Source organism: Cupressus sempervirens, chromosome 9 (genome assembly GCF_028749045.1).
Source record: "Cupressus sempervirens isolate cs-2001-9-10 chromosome 9, ASM2874904v1, whole genome shotgun sequence".
Taxonomy (NCBI): Eukaryota; Viridiplantae; Streptophyta; class Pinopsida; order Cupressales; family Cupressaceae; genus Cupressus; species Cupressus sempervirens.
Genome location: NC_143126.1, coordinates 122,007,857 through 122,029,760, shown reverse-complemented (window position 1 = coordinate 122,029,760; position 21,904 = coordinate 122,007,857). Strand labels below are relative to the sequence as shown.

The window sequence follows — 21,904 nt, the reverse complement described above, 5'->3', positions numbered from 1 at the left end:
TATCCTCCTCCTTAAGTTGTTTTTCAATGAGATTAACCTACAATTTTTTTCTTTCTAAAGATTATTAAATTCAATTATGATAATTAATAGTTAGATATTCACTTATTTCTACATAGTCTTTAAGGGCTATTTGAAATCAGGCTTCGTAACCCGTTGGGAGGATCCCTTGTGTACTGGAGAAAGATCCTCAGTTATTCTTTCGTCTTGACTGAAACTGTTATTCAAGTTGGCCTTCATAACCCTATGGGAGGATTCCATGTGTTCAGCAGAATGACCCTCGATTATTATTATTTTTTTTCCTTGTAAGGTAATCCTTATGGTCTACATGATTTTCCTATCAAATTCCCTACAGTTCTGTTAAAGTATGTAGCTTCGGTCAAACACTATAAATGATAAATCTGAACTGCATGCATATCAATATGACTTACATATTGATATGTATATATACATATTGTCATTACATAAGTTCAATGCTATTCTGATATTGTTTTCTGGATACAACTGATGCACTCATATATATATATATTAAGGTAATCCTTATGGTCTACATGATTTTCATATCAAATTCCCTACAGTTCTGTTAAAATAAGTACCTTCGGTCAAACAGTATAAATAATAAATCTGAACTGCATGCGTATCAATATGACTTACATATTGATATGTAGATATACATATTGTCATTACATAAGTTCGATGCTATTCTGATATTGTTTTCTGGATACAACTGATGCACACATACATATATATATATATATATATATATATATATATATATATTTCATTGATAAAAGTTCACATGTTCATATGGTTATCAGCATGGCTGTAGATGTCAACCATTGTTTATCTCATATGATTACAGGTTTGACTGGAAATATCGATCCTTATTTGGCATTATCATTCATGCAAGTATTATGTGCGAGTTATACACAATAATGAATTGGTGTAATGTTAATCAATCTGCATCAGCAATTGTTATTGTTAACTAATCCATGTTATGACCATTCACCCACATACCCTATCATAGATTATTTATATCAAATCAATTCATTCTTGCAAATATCGAAATCAATAAATACAAAGCAAGACCCAGAGAACAATAACATTTCTCTGATTGAAACATTCTTTATCTTTAGCAGTGAAATACATTTGCAACGATGCTTTGCACTTCAACAAGTTCCTTTGAATGGGATCACATTTTATTGATATGAATTGAGACCATTACATCTTATTCTATTTTGGAATGATTCTTCAATCTAAATTATCTTTTATTCCATAATCATAAGTTTTCCTTGTTTGTTTCTTATTCAATGGTAATTTATAAATCTTGTTTCATTTGTCATCTATGTTCTTCTAGAAAGTCATAATCCTTCATAATTGCAATCCTTCTGAAAAGTCACGACAATCCTTTCGAGAAGTTACAAACTTCATTATTATAATCTTTTGGAAGAGTCACTACCAATGACAGTTACAACCCTTTCCAAGAGTCACATCTTTTTGTCTTTGCAAACATTTGAAAAAGTCACTTTCTTGTTTTCTTCTCATTCCTTTCCTCTTCCAATAATCCTTCTTTAACTCCTATCTTCTCCTCTTTTTTTCCTTCTTTAAAACAAACTCTCCTCTCTTTTATATCTTAATTTGAAGGAGTCACATCTCTTTATTACATATCTCTTGACTTTTCATTAGATCTAGTGAATAATATTATTATATGTTATATTATTTATTTACTTATTTATTTTGTGTTAATTATTATATATTATTAAATCCTATTAGAAAGGTAACATACTTCACCATATTCTCTCTTGTATTTTATTTAATTAATTAATTTATTCATTCATTATAATTTTACTATTTTAAATTTTATACTAATTATATTTTTATAATACATTATATATATTTAATTATTACTTATTTGTATTTTATAATATTAATTATAATATGATTTTATGATCATTATTTATTTAATTGTTATTAAAATTCTATCCTAAATGGGGACATGATACACACATATATGAAACCATCCAAAAAAAATTCTGCCTTACCAGTGTTTCATACCCGCGTACCTATACCCATTCCCATTCCTGTTTTGGCAACTTTGTTTCAAACTAATAATATTTATGGAAGTTATGTTTAATTTATGCACAATATGCAGTTATTTGGACCCATTTCTTGTTTTGAGCTGCAAATATGTAATATATTAATGATTTTTAGATGTTTTTGTATCATCGTTAGAGCATATGTGGCATTTTTTTTGTCGTTCCAGCATAATATGTTCACACGCCCATACCTGATCCTGATTAATAAACTTGTTAAATATGAAATCCCCAATAATTTCTAACCTATATACTTCCAATTCTGTGTAGATCTTGTGCAGTTTGTTTAATACATAGCATCAGATCTTGCTTGATTGTGCAGTTGTTCCCTTGGACATTTTTTAGTTGTTGTATAATCTAGTTGTAATCAATGTTGATAGTTAAGAAGTTAATTTCTGTCTTGTTAAAGATCCAATGAAGTTCTTATGAATGAAAAGTCATCTTCACATATGTTTATTGGGGTAATCTTATATTATGTTGTTTTTATTTTGTTGCAATCTGATCAGAGTGCTTCTGATATGGTGTTGACTGATGATAACTTTGCCTCAATTGTTGCGGTAAGTAAAAAGTGTTTCCTTTTGTGGTGATAAGATCTTTTGAATTATTAAAGAGTCTTTTTTGAGATCGCTTAATTTTGTACTAATTTAAAGAGCATTGTTAACCAGTTCCCGTAAATTGCTTCTTCACTATAATTTTTTGAGAGCAGGCTGTTGCAGAGGGGCGAGCCATATACAATAATACAAAACAGTTCATCCGGTATATGATCTCTTCAAACATTGGGGAAGTAGTGTGCATATTTGTGGCTGCTGTTCTTGGAATGCCGGAGACTCTTGTGCCTGTATGTTCTGCTTTTACTTATTGACTGATCTGTTGAAACAAAGTCATGACTATAATTTCATGCAGCAAAATTGCCATTTTGAATTTTTGAGAGAACATTCATGTTCATTGCAACAGGGAAATGGAACTAGAATCGTATTTTCCATGTTTAATTCTGTTTATGTTTGAGATGTTATTTTGAGTTTCAATTGTTGACCTATAAGGGAATGGAACTAAAAATTGAGATCCAGAGTATTATTTTCCTTTTTGCTGGAGAAGGTATACAAGATTTCTGCATCCTACCTTTTCTTGATTGGTGAAAGAATTTGCAGCTGCTGATGGTTTTTAAATAAATCACAAATCTATATACTATTATTTACTTTAAGAACTTATCGCTGAGTAAACCTCTTGCTATCAATATGAGTGTGTTAGAATAATTACAAAAAACATACAGCTTTACTATAAACTTATAGAGTATTATGTGAGCACTTGAAAGTTCATTATTTCCACAGCAACTGATCTCTTTATAGCAAGGTTGCATGGGTACTCGTACCCACACCCCTGGTACTCATACCCACGTACCCAAGTACCGGGTATACGTATCCCACATACTGGGTACTCGGTGGAGAGCATCATAGCTAAGGACCTTGATTAAGATTCTGATTTTTTTTTGGGTTTTTTTATTTTTGTATTAGCTTGTTTATCAAACTTAATTCAATACCAAATCAGTTTGAAACTTTGATACTCATTAACAGTAAACTTTATCACTGTTCAAGTCATAAGTTTATCAGTTGCAATATATCACTGTCATATGATTTAGGATCTTCTTGTTCATGTTTAAAGTCTGCCTTCTTTGTTATGCGTCTAAGCATTTATCATGTATTATTATTTCAAAATTCAAATATATAGCAAATCTGAAACTGAAAAGATACATTACATTTGCAAACTTTATCACTGTTCTTGTTTTGAAAAACCATTGTCATGACTCATAATTTCAGATTTTTTATAAATATAAAAGTATAATTTTTAAATAAGTTTGACATACCCAAGTACCTCCGTCCCCTATTATGAAAAATACTTTAAACATAAAACATTCAGCAATAGCATATATATATAAAATTTGACTTATGGCTCATATTTTCAAATTTCTTGTTTTGAATGCTCAATGTCATGACTCATGACATATATTTTGGTTTTTATATTTTCTATAAAATATTAATTATATAGAAAAAAATTAGGCATACACACGTACCCCCGTCCCCTATTTTGAAAAATATGCGTCCCTGTACCTGTTCCCGTACCCGTTCTCGTTCCCGTACCCACGTACCCGTGCAACCTTGCTTTATAGTTTATGATTCTTAATGTGCACGTGCTGACACAGATTGAGATCCATGAATGGATGCATGGTCACACATCTGAACACAGCATGTCACCCAGACAGAGACAAACACAGAAATAGGAATAGATAAACACATTGACATACACTAACATATAGTTGCATGTGTTCTGGCTTGGATATTCATCTTCTTGTAGCCATATATACCATATTATTGTGACCTGCAACTCAGCTATTATATACCCAAGGAACTATTTAGCATTGACACCTAGATTCATTTTACACATGTTGAATATGAGAAAAGATAAACTAGCAGATTATCTGATGATTTAGAAAACTAGAGTACAAACACAAGCACAACTGTAGAGATGGATACTGACATACATTGACACACACACAAACACACATGAATATGCACTAGCCTTATCTGCACACAAAACTCATACATGCATACAGAAATATTTTTTGATGAAAAGGACAAATATGATATTGTTTTTTATGAGGCTTGAATATCCCAAATATTAGTAACATGGCATATAATAGGAAATATAAAATATTATAATTCTCTTTAGCAATTTTGGGGAGATTCTTTAATGCTACCTGCTAATAGTTTTTCACTTACATTATCTAAGAACTTATCCACGGTCTTCTTTTTAGCTGTCCTCCTATGGGGTGAGGATGCCTGGGAGACTTTGAATTCTAGAGGCAATTTGACTTTGACTCAGGAAATAACACAAATTTGGCATAAGAATTTTATTAATTCTTATATTTTAAGTTTCTATAATTTAGGAGTGCATGCTTTATCCATGTTTTCATATTTTAAGTTTCCCTACATATTTTAATCATCCATTTTCTCTGTATAGCTGTATCCTTGCCTTCTAAAAAATTGGCATTAAAAAAAAAAACCCGTTTCTGTGAAAACTCATCCCCCTGTCCCCTGATGTCCCCATCCTGGAAACTTGGGATAACCTTGGTTTTGACCAATAAATGGATCCTTCATCAGATGAAAGAAAGTGCTGCATGTAGGAAGAGACTAGGATGCAGTACAGCTGGCAATGTGTCAAAATTCATTTGGAATAGTTTAGAAGCTGCAATCATAGGCTCTTAACTAGATGCAATTTGCAACAACTTTTACTCTCTCATTATCTAAATCTATTGATGAAGGTTTCAAAATAATCACAGAATTGGAAAACTATGTAATAGGTCTAATAGAACTGAAGAATAAGAACTTTTAATGTCTGTGAGGCTAACCATTTAATAGTCTATGGGACAGTCAGCCTTGCAATCTTAACAGTTAAGCTCCTTTTCTATACATGTATATAATATTACAATTTATTTCCGAGCCATCATGACATAACATAAAAGAAAAACCCTTGGAAATGCATATTATATATCTAGCATGCCAAAAAACAGTCTATATTCTATTAATAACACTTATGACAACAGAAATTTTATCAGTATATTCAGTAGGTTCTTCCAAGGTTTGATCAACAAAGCCAAGATCATACTCTCAAAATAGCATTAGTGTCAAAAGAATCAATAAGTTGCCGAGATACTCCACAATGTAAGTAAAAACAAGTTTTGATTCTGGTTTAGTAATACTGTAATACTACTGTCATTTAAAAGAATTCTTTTTGTTTGATTCACTTAGATTAACTTAACATAGGTTGCGAAATGAAGAAAAGAGATCTTTATGACAACTGAATGACATTAGATACGAAATTGCCATTTAGTTTCTATTAATGTTTAGATCATTTTTTTTGTTTGTTTATACAGCTTTTATCAAAGTGTTTTTGTATTTTCACATTTGTTGGTAATATTTACAATTTTCTGGATGCTGAGGGGCCAATTTTATTAGCTCTCTCAATGGACATAGAAATGGAAAGTGCTCTTTGATTAAGTGGTTTCCCTACTAGTGTTGAATTACTTTGACCTTTGTTCTCAAATTCCACAATTTATTGATGTAACATTTCATTCTTTTAAATTTTGTTTGCAATATTGGCTATGTAGTCTGAATGGAATGTATGATGTAAAAAAAGGTTCAATTTGGACATAGTTCTGTCTATAAAATTATTCTAATGTCATTGGACGACTAGAGTTAGGTTGATGGGACTTGGAGAGTACATTCAGTTTTAATGGAGAAGTGCCAGGCTGATTGGACCCTGGATTTTGTAATCTTGTCTAAATGTAGCCATTTTTATTGACTTATCTTTACTTTATTAGGTGCAACTACTTTGGGTGAACTTGGTAACTGATGGCTTGCCTGCAACAGCCATTGGATTCAATAAACAGGATCGAAAAGTAATGTTGGTGAGACCACGGAAGGTACGATCTTATTAAATGTTTTAAGGATTTTATTTATTTGCAGATGAATCTATATGACTTCATTAATTTGAATTAAGTGAAATTAATATTTAATTCTAGATGTATCATTTTCTTTCCTCAAGTTTTTGCTGCTGTATAAGTTCAACATAACCCATGAGTTGCAAATTCTAAAATGGCATTTGAAGATGCAAATGAGATATCTTGAAGATAAGCACAAACATAAATCTCCGATTTATAACTTAAGAAAAATTAACAAATCAGCTTCAGGTGTGCCTTTACCTAGCCAGATCTGTATAAACTTGTTAGCTGTGCGTAACTTTCTAGAAGAATGAATGCATGGAGTTTGAAAGAATTGTATATAACACATTATGTCAAAGAATACTATATTTAATGTATATGTGTACAAAGTGTAGTCTAACATTATATTGTATTAAGTATGGTCTCCCACATCTCCTCACTCTTACTAACTAAAGCAGGGAGTTCCAATTTTGTCTAAGAATTCAACATGGAGAATATCTCCAAGAGGCTTGTGACATTATAAACATAAATAAAAACTAATGTTGGGGAGACTACAAACAGTATAAACTTACCAAATCACACAAGCAATTTTTTGAATTGTGTGCAGAAGGATCCATCTCACTTTAAATGGACAATTCAAGGAACCTGCAAATGTTAATGAAGGTTCTGTGACATATACTAGACAATAATCGAACAAATAATAAAATTAATTTTTCATTTTTAAAAATAAATACTAAATTTCATTAAGTTTCCATATGAAAACGAAAAAAAATAGAAAATTCTAAATTCCAATATATAACATCAAATATGTAGTATAAACTCTTTGATATATTTATGTTCAAATTTAATGTTAAACTTTAACTATGTTCTTGTTTTAAAAGTTCAATGTCATGATATTTTCAGTTTTAATGCTGCAAATTTATAAATTATGTTTTTAAAAAATATGTCAAACTCTTTTGTGCCCCATACTGTAATATCCCGTAGGTGAGACTTCCATCTGAAACTGTCTGAATGCCCTCCTCTGCGCACTCGATCACTATGACACCCCTCTCTTACCCTCATACAATGCTAATAAGTCATACGACCCATGGGCGACACCTCCCCATTGTAGTGATATGACTATGTCGTATGGTGGTCATATTGCTTGTACAACGATGCACTATCACCTGTACACCTTTGACTACCCACAACTGGCACCCACTTATGGTGATGACCTTGCAGTATCCAAGTAACCCATACACATCTAACCAAGTTGATGGTGTTGTAGGTCTTCACCTCCATACGATCTCTCTGCTACATACTTCCTTATGCGGTGCTCACCCTACACACTAACACTCCACACCCATACAGTCCCAATTGTGACATTCTGCTTGCACAAATGGATATTGCAGTTGCCAGAATTATTAACAGCAATGACTAATGCTTTACAACCCAGAAACCAGAACAAATCACAAGTTTTGTATAAAGTAGATCTCAAATTACATCAGATTTGATCTTCTGATGAAGACTTCACAATGTACACACAATGAAATATGTAAACTGATATATCCTACGATAACTAGGGTGGCTGTGAACCACTGAAACTATGAATACAGAATAGGGAGGGTATTGCACTTGCAAAACTGCAACAACACTAAACTCCAATTGGAATTTGCAGACACAAAGAAAACATAAAATTCGTGACATGCTACCTACAGTGCCAACCGAGAATCGGAATCAGCACGGCCGAATCGAATCGTGAGTCGGGGATGAATCGCCAGTGAATCGGGGATGAATCGGCAAATTTGAAAAACCCTTTAAATGTAGAGATTTTAACAATTTAAGACTTATTTCATGCACCCTTTATTGAATATAACTTAAACACACTATAACATCATCAAATAGAAGTTAAAACTTAACATACATAAACATGAAACATAAAATCCATCACATATGTAACTATGTTATCATTATGTACTAAAATGTAAATTGTAGGCTAGCTGAAGTAAATAAAAATCAAATGATCATAATGATTCAAATCATAGAATGTATGTAAGATGAAATCATTGAAGATCTATAAGACATCAAATCATAAATGTATGTATAAATCTAAGATGAAGATACATGAAAGTTTGAAACGTATGTCTATCAGTGATTCAGTATCACTATCAATATCTATACAGTGTAAACAAAATATAAAAACAAGGCTCCAGCTCAAGCCTCTTCTTCTCTCTCACTTTTCCTCTCTTCTACTCATGCTTAACAAATAGAAGGCCCTTTAGGGTTATAACAAAGAGAATAGGTCAAAAAGAAAGTAAAAAAAACAAGTAATTTTGTAAAAATTTACAACTCCATACTTTTCCGGCCACAGGCGATTTCTTGCCGATTTTTTCATCCAATTCATGCAATTTTTTTGATGAATCGCCGATACTGGCAATTCATGCGATTCATCCAAAAAAATCGAGTGTGGCGATTCCCGACTCCAAAAAAATAGCCCACCTTGAATCTTATTGCTGAATCGCCGATTCACGTGATTTTCGAGCGATTCTCGTTACTATGGTGCAAACTAATGCCTTATAAAGGCCTCCAATAAGTTTCCCACAAAATAGCTTACAAAATTTGTTTTTCTGTTTTGTTACTTGGGGCCCCCTTTTATTAATTAATAAAGGTCCTTTACGATATTATAAATTTTGGAACCATATAATTATTTAATTAATTTAATTAAGTTGGTCTATCAAAGTTTGGGGACATCACAAATCCTCGCCACTCAAGGATTGCTTGCCCTCAAGCAATCTGTCATCGAACTGTTTGCACATTGTGATGCTCCGGGAATTCTAACCAAACAGGGACATTGATATCCATATCTATTGAAATCTATACACTGTCATATGACCATGCGTACACACCTTGATGTTGGCGAGCGGAGTAACACTCCATCAAGCATCCAATGTGCTACTCCAATATAAATGTTGCCATGCCTAGAGTTATTAGGATCCGATTGAAGCCAATCATCAAACATATTGATGCTTGGATACCAAGCTATCATGCAAGTTAATCACTTCCCAAAAATGATGGTTTGGAATCTCAAAACTCATCTGCAACTTATCCTTCCCATATAGATGCCATTCTTTTTCAGAAACAACGATCATTTATGCTGCATGTTCTACAAAAGGAAGAACTCCATACTCAACAAATTGTAGACCATTTCCATGAAAAGGGTCATTGGTAGTGTTCACATCTCCTTTCAGTTTATTGATTAATGTTGTCTTGGTAGGCTCATTGCAAGTACACTCTTCAATCTTCTTGTTGTCATGTAGGCTTAGGTTTTCTCCATTTGTAGGCGTAGTAGGAGATTCTCTCATATCCTCATGTGGCTTTTCATTTTCCTCATCACTCTTATTGTCGTTACCAACCTCCTTAGCCTTGTGTAATTGAGATGTAAATTTTTCTTTACAATGCTTGAATAAACTATTGACCAATCTACATGCCACAATAGAACGGAAGCATTCTTGATTATTAATAGCCCATAACATTGTTATGATAGGTTGGTATAGTACATCCATGTCCTTAATACATGAAATCATAATACTCTCCACGGTAGAGAAAATCTTATTATCATGGCGCTCATTTATCGTGACCTAAAAGTGACAACATATTATGGATCAAATCTTGCAATCCTAGATCTAGCGAAGGTTACTTTAATTTTTGCACAAATCTCCAATATTGTAAATCTTCTAGCAAATTGATCACAATTCTTGTCATCAAGGTTCTGAAAGCTACCAGTAATGGAGTACAATATCTCTGTTATGGTGTCCTCATCATATGGTACTTGATGATCTAAGATTGTCAACATTTCACTTAGACATGTTGTAGTCGTTAGCTTGATTTCCTTGTGAATTTGTGACGGTGTCTCAACTAACAGGGTTGTCTTAAGGTGACCTCAGTTGGACCAAGGATCCTTTGTATAAATCTTGAAGGTGACCAGTTCTTCTTACTCGAACATGCTTCCAATATATAAAATGGAATATCAACACTATCATTGAACTCTTTGCAAATCTTTTGTATTGCATTTAACCATCATTGTACATCGCTGAAAGCCATACTAAGATCCAAGCCCCCAAACTCTCAATCTCATGTGACAGGTTGGCAAGATCACCATCTCTGATACCATTGTAATATCTCGTAGGTGGGGCTTCTGTTCGAAAATGCTCAAATGCCCTCTTTTGCACACTCACTATGCACTAGGTTAGTACGACACCACTCGCTTACCCTCCCTTATAGTGCTAATAAGTCATACAATTTGTGGGCGACACCTCCCCACCAGCCCCATTATCACTATGTTGTACGACAATCATATTGCATGAATAGTGATGTTATGTCACTCGGACGCCACTGACTACTCGCAACTAGCAACCAAATACGTTGATGATTGTACAATCACTATCTCGTACAGTGTCTAGGTAACTCATGCTTCCAACCAAACTGATGGCCTTCTTTGTACACTCACTTTTCTACATACTACCCTACATTATGCTCACACCCATACAAACTAACACGCCACACTCCTACAATTCCAATTACAATGTATTGCTTGCACAAGTGGCTATCGTGAATGCTAGAATTATTTATGCCAATGGATCATGCTTTGACACAATAGTAACCAGAACAAATCACAAGTTTGTATAAAGTAGATCTCAGATTACATCAGATTTGATCTTCCAATGAAGACTTCACATAGTACACACATTGAAATATTTTAATCAATATCTCCAATGACATACCAGGGTGGTTGTAAATCACCAAAATTGCAAATACTGAATAGGGAGGGTCTTGCACATTTGAAACTACAATAGCACCAAACTCCAAGTGGAATTTGCAGATACAAAGAGAATATAAAATCTATAACATGCTACCTGTTGTGCCAACAATGCCTTAATAAATGCCTGCAAGGAGTTTCCTAAAGGGATACAAAATAGCTGACATACTTTGCTTAATATTTTTACTTGGACCTATTAGAAGTAGTGGTTGTCATTGCACCAAAATATCAACCTGTTAATGCCTTATATAACTACTAGACTAGACTTATGGAAGATGCAAGAGGTTGTTAAATCATATTGGAAATCCTTGCGAGGGATGCTGGGGTTTTGCCAACAACCCCCTTCCTGACATTATTCACCACGCCTTATGTTGATTTTAACCTATGATCAAGCTTTAATACCACTTATTAGAAGTAGTGGTTGTTGTTTGTAATATTCCTGATTTGGCAAGAGGGAATTGTTGCCGTACAGTAGGTAGAATGTGGGGTTCGTACGGTGTAGAGTCCGCATGGATGAGAAAAGTGAAGGGAGTAGCGTATGGCTTAGGGTCTATACGGTGGGCAAGGACAAATATTGGGCACATACAGTAGGGGAGTCTATATTGTACACATCGGACGTGCCGAGGGAGGGAATCCAGTGTCGTATGGTAGGATGACATACGAATGGGATTGTTGTGGCCATATGAGTGGATAAGGCAACGTACAATGAAGGGAAGGAGTAGGAGACGTATGAAATAGAGAATTGGAGGGAAGCAACTGGTCCATACGATAAGTGGTGTTGTCTATACGTGGGGTAAGAGATGAAGATGGTAGTGTAGCCAACGAAGTTGGAGGGATAAATGATGGAGGGAAGTGTTGATGGCATATGGTGAGAGTGAGGTAGACGTACAAAAGAAATATGAAATAAGTCAAATAAATGTAGAGATTGATATTACCTTCAAGTTGCCAAGTGAAAATAACACTGAACACTAAATATGCACAGAACATCAATTTGTAGCCAAGCGGAGAATATAGTTCCAATAAAGATAGTGCTTTGATTTGCTAGGTTCGAGCAAAGTAATATATAGATCGAATAGGGTGAGGGTTGAATATCAATGAAACTGGGAAAGCCAAATAGGGAACATCTTCCACTTCTGAAATAACGTGCAATACAAAACTCCAATAGGAATCCATAGTACAAAGAAATAAAACAACTCACATCTTAACAACTTCCTACATACTGCACATAAATACCCCTTCAGAGAAAACTCCTGAGGGTTTACAAAAGAATGCTAACACGACAAACACCTATGGATAATTAATAAAAATCGGGCCCCTTTATTAAATAATTAAAGGTCCAAATAATATTATTTAAATTTAAAGTATTTTTTAAAATTGGGGACATTATAAATCCTCACTGCCCAAAGATTGCTTGTCCTCAAGCAATCCGCAAACTCCAGGATCCCAAACTAGGTGCAGATTGGATAGCTATATCTGCTGGAAGCTCCCTTTGGATCACATGAGCATAATTGAATTTAAATGAGATAAGTGGACTGCCACCAAGCCTCCACTCTGCCATTCTGATTTAAACAATGCAATGTCCAAAACTACTAGGATCTTATGGAAGCCAATCATAAAACACACTAGGGCTCCAATCCAAAACCTTCATGGGATCATGCACACCAATCTCCTCTAGAGTCTCATCAGTTAGGTGAATCTTGTCGCTACTATGAGGATGGTCTGGCATCAACATGCATCACACTCCACCACCGTTACTATACCCATATTTGTCAGCATTACCATCATTTTGGTGAAGAGTCACTCTAGCATTTGCTGCTCCATAAACATCCATGTCTAATGTGCAACATTGTCATGTACGGAGTCACTAGGATCCCAAAGAAACCAGTCATGAACTACATCGATGTCCATGGCCACAATCTTCATGTAATCATCTACCTCCTTAGGAATCTCACATCTTATGTAGGTCCTATTGTTTTTATGAGGAGGCCCTTTACATGGAGAAATTGCAGTTATGTACAACTTAGGCACAACTGAATGATAAACTTTATATTCAACCAATTGCAGTTGCTTCTACAAGGAATCATTTGTAGCATCTCCATGAAGTTGAACAACTACTGGTAGAGAATTTCCATTAAGTTGATTGATAAGTGTTGGTTTGATGAAATTAGTGCAGGCATCTTCTTCATTGTTTTCATCATCTTGAAGTTTTAGGTGCTCTCCTAGGCACAACAACAAATTCTTGCAAATCCTCATGTCACTCTTCATTTTTCTCTTGGGCCTCTATGACTTCATCTTGTAGCCATTTATCGATCTCCCACTTCAGACCATTTTTGAAGAGTTTATTGTGCTGAGATGATGGATACTTCATTCACAATTATGTAATGTCCCTCTCTTAGTTGCAAGGCAAAAAATAGTTTATTAAATGCTTCTTACTCCTTGGCATTGATAAATAAAAAATCCTATATGTTGGTAGATGTTACTGAGTAATTAAATTACTAACGTATATTCTTAAGAAAGTGAGGGGAATAAAGACAAAATAAGACGACTTGGGCGATGACTAGGATGGGCGATGGTTGGAGTTGCCAGCATGGCTTGGGAAATCAAGAGGTGTAAGGTGTTACAAGTTGAGGAAGTCTTATATGGGAAAAAGCGCTCAAACACGGGGGGAGAAAGTTTTGAATTGTTGCAAGGTATAGCAGGGAATAATGTGGTAGTGTTCAAAAATGGCTATTTTCAGGACTGGGAGATGTTCCCAGAATAGTATTCAATAGATGCAATCTATCTTCGTTGGTCGGTCTTTTGTGCAGTCAAGAGGGAGCTCAACAAACATTTCACTGTCTTTAGTGATGGAAATACTCACCCAGGATCGACATCTATTTCGGGCAAAAAGATGAAGAGGTAGGTCAAGCGACAAAGAGGAAGCAATGCTTCACAAAGGATGAACTTGTGAATTTCGCATGCAGTACGACAAAACCATGCAATGCAATGCTTATTTGTTCATGAGCGAAGCCATTGCGAAAGGAACCAGAGCCCATTCCTATAAGTCTAGAAGATACCGTAGCTTGCATAGTAGGTAAATGAATTGGTCGCGTATAGCAGGTAACTTAGCTGAATAGCAACACCTGGGAAACTAATGCTTGGACCATCAGATGGAGGTGTGCTTGAAGTGATAGACTAACCAAAAAAAGCACCGTAGGGGAAATTGCAAAGAGCTAGTGAAGAAGCACTCATAGGAACCCATCCTTAGAAGTTAGCAAGAAATATCAGGATACCATCCAATATCCAAGCCATGAGCCCAAGTTAGGATTGGAAAGAGTCAGTTTCAAGAGGATTCACTCATGGAACTGAGGCAAGTGTGTCGCTTGTCCTTACAGCTTTTGATCCTATCAGGTATAATCTCTACATTATCACTATTAGCGTAATGCTTCTATCTTTGAAATTTCCGAAAAAAAACTAATGCCATTTTGAGCATTAAATTTGGCACAACGCATTGAAATAATTCATAATGCTTGTTGTGTGGGCCCAATGATGTATGTTTCGAACTAGTATTAAGGAGTGGGATAGGAAATTTACTAGTGACCAAAGAACAGACTCTCTATTAGGGGTATTGTTTTACAAATTCTATATAATCCCTCAGAGATCTCTCTCTCCTATCCACCAATCACCCAATCTTGCTTGATTTTCTTCAGCGTCTCAACCAACATGGGAGTTCGCATTTTCTGTTGCTCCACTCTAGTAATGAATGTTGTCACTGACGGCCTTGTGCATGTCAAGAGGTTAAGTTATTCTTTCGCCCGTTCATCGAACCTTTGTTGACTTGTTAATTTTTGTTTTTAACAGTGTTTTGGGGACTCTTGAAATAAATCTTCAAATTATTGAGAGAATCAAATAAAACACTTACCTTTGATCAATAAATCTCCTTTGTACAAGTGATTTCCTCTTTGGTAGCTCCTGACAAATGTCTTTGGCATCATTTCAAGCCTTCCCCTTTCAGAACACCAATTTCAAAAATGCAAGACAAGGGGGGATTTATGGCTTTGACATGAATAATATGTCACTTTTAGGGTTTTTATTCACATTTTAGAGTTTTTTTTGGTTTTTAAAATGTATTTTTTTAATGTTACCCTCATTTTCTATCTACATCACCTTTGTGGTTTCAGTGACTCTAACAGGGGATGCTAAAGGTACCCTATCTTTTTTATTTCTCTTCAATGTCTCTTGCATCTTTTGTTGCTTCCTTTTGTTGGACTTGTAGCTAGTTCAAAGGGGCTATAGCCCTCCTGTCTTTTGTCGGGATTGAGATCGACCATCTCTCCCCTTTCCAAAACTCTCTTGAAGCCCCTCTTCATCTTCCCTTCTCCAAGTAGGAATTGAATAGGTGGATTATAGTGTCCCTTCTATCTACTATGAGAGACTGCACAAAATTCCATAATTCTAAAACATAATTCAAATTGCTGATAACAAAATGCTTATTTGATGCTCAATTTGCTGTGAAGGATAACCAATAGCTAATGATTGTTAATTCCAAATGCATACACTACCAGAATAAGAGAAAAAATGCATAACAATAATGACAATATATAAGATTTGTATCTGATAGCGCAATGAAATACATGCTTAGTAACTTGAAACGTTTACATCTGACTGTCACATTCAAACTCTTTTTGTCTGATTATTTTGCATCTGATCATTGTGTGATCATTTGAGCAGTATCAGGTATTTGTTTGTATAAGTTAAATCTAAGGCTTATTGAGTGTCTAGCTGAAGACATCAATAAGAAACACACATTTTTGTATGACATTGAATTCTGAATAAAGGCATCAACTTGGCATGGTTGGGGTTTTCCCTCGAGTAGGAGGGTTTTCCCAGGATAACGACTTGTGTTCTCTGGTTATTTGTGTTTGTGTTTCAGTTCCTTTTTATGCATTCCGGTGCAAAACTTAAAAGAATTTATATGATCTAAAACAGCAGCATAACAAAGTTTTGCTATATTTATTTTGGAGAAAACAAAGAACCCTATGATAATCATTATAATCATTTTTGGCTTGTCAAATATAAGTTCTTATAATTGATCAAATTGTTAGATATTGAAACTCTAGTCAAAATAAAATAAAATAAGTCTTTCAATTCAATTTCCAAGTTCAGCATATATAAAGTTATTTTGGTATATATACATGTCAATATAGTACTTCATATGTTCATATCATGCCAACTTTGTATATAATTGTTTGTTGAGTTTATATAATTTAAAACTTGAGAGAAATCTAGAAAATGAATTCTGCCTATATCAATATGAAGATTTTTTTTATTGACAATATTTTGCAAAGAAATCTTTATTCTGATTTTGAAAAAATAGAAAGCCCACATCATATTTTGGTGCTACTTCAAATCATATGTTGATTGAAATTTATACTAACAAAATCAGTGCTAAAAACTGAGTCCAAATTAGATGTATATCAGGAGGAGGTTGTGAAACTGTTTTGAATCTTTTATATCATAGTTGAAAAAATTGCAGGTAAATAGCAAATATCATGAAATATTGCAAGACATTTTTCATTGTGATCTTATGGCGCAAAAAATTAGTGCCAAGTTTTAGAAAATATTACTGTGATTTTCAGGTCCAAAATCACAAAAAAAAGGCCAAAATTTGGTAAAAATGTTGTTAAACTTGGTGTAAAGATCTTCAAATGTGAAAACGCGAATTGTTTTAGGTATTTTCCTAAGTTGCTGAATTGGCATGAAAATTGGTTGTTTCCAAGTACGTATCTATATGTCTCTTTAACAATGAAATTTCTATTAAAATCCATAACCAAAACCCTGTACAGTGAATTACTGAAGTGATCATTGGGAGTAGTATAGTTAGGCAGAGACATGCGGTCTAATTATACTATATTTCACACTTTGTAGAAAGGAAAAGCATTTATTTTTAATTGTTTAATACATATGTACGTTTTAGATATAAATTTATGAATATTTACACTTTTATAACATTTTAATTTTATATTTGTGTTAAATATATTAATTATATGTAGATAAATTTTTTAAAATAAATTAGTCTATTCTCTTTTAAAATTGTAATATTTATAATAATTTTATTTAGCTTTTTCAATTTAACTCTGCTGTAAGTATATAGAGTTATAGATTTATTTATATATATAAATTTAACTTATTGGTATATACAAGTGAAATAAATTTTATATATATAGACACACACACACATATTTGGTCAGAAAGTTCCACCACGTCGTATTGGTGTCTTTGGTACTTTGATAATGCAATGTCAAGCTTAGGTTTTCAAATCTCAAATTAGGATATGTTCTACAAATTTGGCATATATGCCTATTTTTAAGAATATTTCAAAGATAATACATATTTTAAATGTGCGACAAATGTGTCATTTTTCCGCTGAGTTTTTGGCTATTCCAAGTTTTTAAAAATTATTGAGTCAACTGAGTTATTGCCAAGTCCAACTTTTTCAACTATGATTTCTATAAATTCTTTATCATCTATGGTAACAAAATGTCCTTTACTTAAAAAAAAAAGAGTAGTTATTGACATATTTTTGGTGAAATTTTCACATTCATTTTAAATCCAAAATTTTCCTTGTTTTCAAAAAAAACATCCTAGTCCTTTGTTTTCCTGATTTATTAGAATGTTTATATAACAAACAAAGAGAGAAATATAGAAACATTATGAAGAGAGAGAGAAAGTGTCCATATTAAATAGATAGAGAAAATTGAAACATAGAAGAAGAGTGACCATTAGAAATAGAAGTAAATCTACAGAATAGAGAGAAACAAAATTAGAGAGATTTTACTCTAATACCCTTTCGTAATGGTCAATCTAACTTCAAAATAGAAAATTTGCAGGGGACTCCACTATGTATGTTTTGCAATAATGGTTTGTTGTAGCATAAACTGTGGTAGGACAAGTGTCAGTACCCAAAACAAACACCTCAAGGTGACAGTACTCTAAGATCATCATCATTCTCTACTTTGAGGTGTAGTAGTTCTTTCTGTTGAACCGTTGACTGTCTTCTAAGAGAAGATTGGTGAGAGATACCATGACACATTTTTAATGCAAAAAAATGTGAATATCTGAAAAGGAACAAACTTTGAGGCAGATTGATAGAAGACTTAGAAAAAATGAAAGGACACCCAATAGAGAGCTCAAAAAACCTGAAATGAGATTCTAAAACTGTTGGCTCAAAAATAAGGCACAAAAAATGATGCACCTAGAAAAACAGAGTCTAGTCGAGTTTAGATCTGCAAAAACCCACCAAGAATCTGCAAAAAGTTTTTCAAAATGAGATAATCTAAGAGTTTCACAGGAAACCCTGGTCATATTTGAAAGCTCCAAAAAATGAAAATGGCAGATTTGATTATAAAAAATGTGGTGGAAAATGAAGCTACTGGACAAAAATTAGAGATCGAGGGTTTGAAAACACCCTAGACGTTGCCCTTCGTAGAAGATGTATAGAAAGAAAAGGTCGAAAATGCCTAAAAAGAAGGCATGAAATAGCAGAAAAACATGCTCACACACCAAAAAAAAAAAAAAAATTTCCTGCAAAAACAAAAAAATGAACACACCCAAGCAAAGATTTCAAAAATCTACGAGTCAAAAAATTTCATGAAGAATTGATAGATATTCAAAACCTATTTTAGAAAATAAAATAGAAAAACTCAATAATGAAATTATTTTTCCAAAAAGAAGAAGCTCTAATACCATATTATGATAAAATAATGAATGTGTTATTAAATAGAGGTTATAAATGATCTATATAGACTAGTATACACAAGAATGATTCTATAACAAACAAAGAGAAATAAAAACATTCTAAAGAGAGAAAGACAAAGTTTCCATATTGAATAAAGAGAGAATATGGAAACATAGAAGAAGAGTGACTATTTAAAATAGAAGTAAATCTATGGAAGGAGAGAAACAAAATTAGAGAGATTATACTCTAATATTATACACCTCCCAAATATCAGTTTGAGTCAAAGAACCAAAAATCCGAATCGGATTGGAATTGGCAAGGCCTACTCAAATTGTGAATCATGTATGAATCACCTATGAATCGGCTACAAATCGGTAAGGTGAAAAAGACCTTGAAATTCAAAGATTTAAAAATTGGTGATTTTTGGCGATTTTTTACCAACATGCCAATTTTGCCAATTTCAGGCTATTTTTGGCACAAAATTCGGCGAGCTGATTTACTGACTAACCATGAATCGCATGCCTTAAGTCAGATCACAAAATCACGTGAATTGCGGAGATTCATGTTACTCTAGTTTGAGTGCTCTACAATAAAGCTCAGCCCTTTGTGGATTCAAGGATTGGAACTCAACCTTTTATAAGGTTAGCATTTTATATTAAATAACTTTCACATGAGCAAATTAGTCTATCTATCTTGATCATTGTGTTTAATTTACTCAAATCTGTGGTGTTCCAAATACTTATCTTGGAGTTATAGCAACTGAATAGTCAGTCCTTCATGGGCTCAAAGTTCAAAGTTTTTCATACATTAAAGCTAGCATTTTAGATTCATAATCCTTAGACGACCAAATTAATTTATATATAATGTATCTGGACTATGGTTTTTATTTTATATTGTACCTTAATGGCTTAGGTGTCCTTATCGTAGATTAAAATTTTTCTCATTAATGATAACATTTGTTTCATTAAAACAAAGTTGACTCAAATAGCTGGGTACAAGATGGCACTATATTGTAGAAAAGTACTATATTTTTCTTGTTGAGATTCCATCCTTGCCTGGATATCCTTAAGGGCAAATTATTCTCTTTTGAAGAAAAATTATAATCTTGTTGCATTATGAATTTGTATAGATGCTTTATAACTTATTGGTTGAAAATGCAAATAATGTAAATTATGTTGATTTGCAAGCGTCAGGATCTGTTTTACAAGCAGCAATGTTCTATCAAAATATGTTTCATAGTGTTGATTAGTAAGACAGCGGTTTGAATCTTCTACCATTCATGTAGGATAGGCCCGTATTCCCAAAACATGATTATGTATGAAGTTCTTTGCAACAACAGCATCATAAAAATCCAATGGTTCTGATTATGAAGTCTCATACATTTTTTCAGAGGTGTGATACAAGAATTAACTCAAGAAAAATCTTGAACATTTAAAAAATTGAATCTGGAAATGAATTCTGAAGTGTTGTTACTTTACAACAACATACAATTTGGCTTGGTGTATAGCATAAAATGTTTTTAGGGTTAAAGTTAGGAATGCATCATTGTTAATTTTAAGTTGATGTTTTGATGGAGTAGTAATCTGAAATGTATTTCCCAATTCTTTTTGTAGCCTCCATCTCCATACATTCATCTCAATTTACCACATATTTTGAGTGTAGTTACTCATCAAAATTTGTTTACAGGTTAATGAAGCTATTGTGAATGGCTGGCTTTTCTTCCGTTATTTAGTAATAGGGGGTAAGTTTAATTGAGAACGATCAAAAATCTCAAATTTTCTCCCTGTTTTGACGTGAGCACAAAAAATAGATTTAGTTATATAAAGTTCAACTGCTGCATTCATTTTAGTTTAAGTTTCTTTTCTATAAATTGTCTAATCAGTTAATCCTGATTGTTTTGCAGCTTATGTTGGTCTTGCTACAATTGCCGGATTTGCATGGTGGTTTCTATACTATGAAGGTGGCCCAAAATTGCCCTACAAAGAACTGGTTAGAGCCTAATATTGACTTTGTGATTATTCATATAGGTGACATGGTTGTAAAAAATATATAATGCATAAATGTATCCCATTGCAGTCCAAACACCATATTTCCATATGAAGCTATCGTTTATGAATTTATTTCTATCATTTATATACTTTGTTTTGACTTTTATGTGAACTGAACTTTTTACTGCAGTATACTAAAATTCTGCCTATGTATTTATAAATTCTAAATTCTTATGGATTCAGACCAAGAGGCATTGTGTCACTAGAAAATTATTGTTAATAAATTTATCAGATTTAAAAGGTGATTTGTAAGTTGGTGAAGTTGACACATTCTATGGAAGCGTGGTCTGTATTTCTGGAAATATTGATATCTATCTCAATGGTTTCAGGTAAACTTTGATACATGTTCAGAGAGAGAAACAACCTACTCTTGCAATATATTTGAAGACCGTCATCCATCGACAGTTTCAATGAGTGTTTTGGTGGTAGTTGAAATGTTCAATGCCCTGAATAACCTCAGTGAAAACCAGAGTCTAATGTAAGTACTTTAAAGAATCAAGACTTCTTTTTGTTTCGAGGTGTTAATATAAATTCCAGTCGGCTGCCCTCTTCTAAGATATATTCTATTATGTGCACTGCTCATTGTAGATGTTTGGAATAGCTGCAAACCTCACTTTCTTTTGCATGCATCTGTTTTATACAAATTCATCATTCTTTCGCTGGTGTTTATACATACGCATTTATAATGCCAATTGCATTATCCATATTCATGGCTGCCTTATGAACCAATATAGCTGGGGTTATGGCACATCAACAAAA

General features: G+C 33.4%; 1 protein-coding gene across 4 annotated transcripts in view; it reads left to right on the top strand.

Moving 5' to 3' along the window:
* Nucleotides 1-21,904, top strand: part of ECA3 (endoplasmic reticulum-type calcium-transporting ATPase 3) — a 344,449-nt gene that overhangs the window by 271,331 nt on the left and 51,214 nt on the right. For all 4 annotated transcript variants that reach the window (XR_016355913.1, XR_016355911.1, XR_016355912.1 and 1 more), the window contains exons 25-30: nucleotides 2,597-2,647; nucleotides 2,797-2,928; nucleotides 6,466-6,567; nucleotides 20,784-20,838; nucleotides 21,001-21,086; nucleotides 21,475-21,623. Coding sequence is in view for 1 of the 4 variants with exons in the window: in XM_089799217.1 (XP_089655343.1) it covers nucleotides 2,597-2,647; nucleotides 2,797-2,928; nucleotides 6,466-6,567; nucleotides 20,784-20,838; nucleotides 21,001-21,086; nucleotides 21,475-21,623 (575 nt within the window). In the remaining 3 variants the exon portion in view is untranslated. The remainder of the gene's footprint in view (nucleotides 1-2,596; nucleotides 2,648-2,796; nucleotides 2,929-6,465; nucleotides 6,568-20,783; nucleotides 20,839-21,000; nucleotides 21,087-21,474; nucleotides 21,624-21,904) is intronic.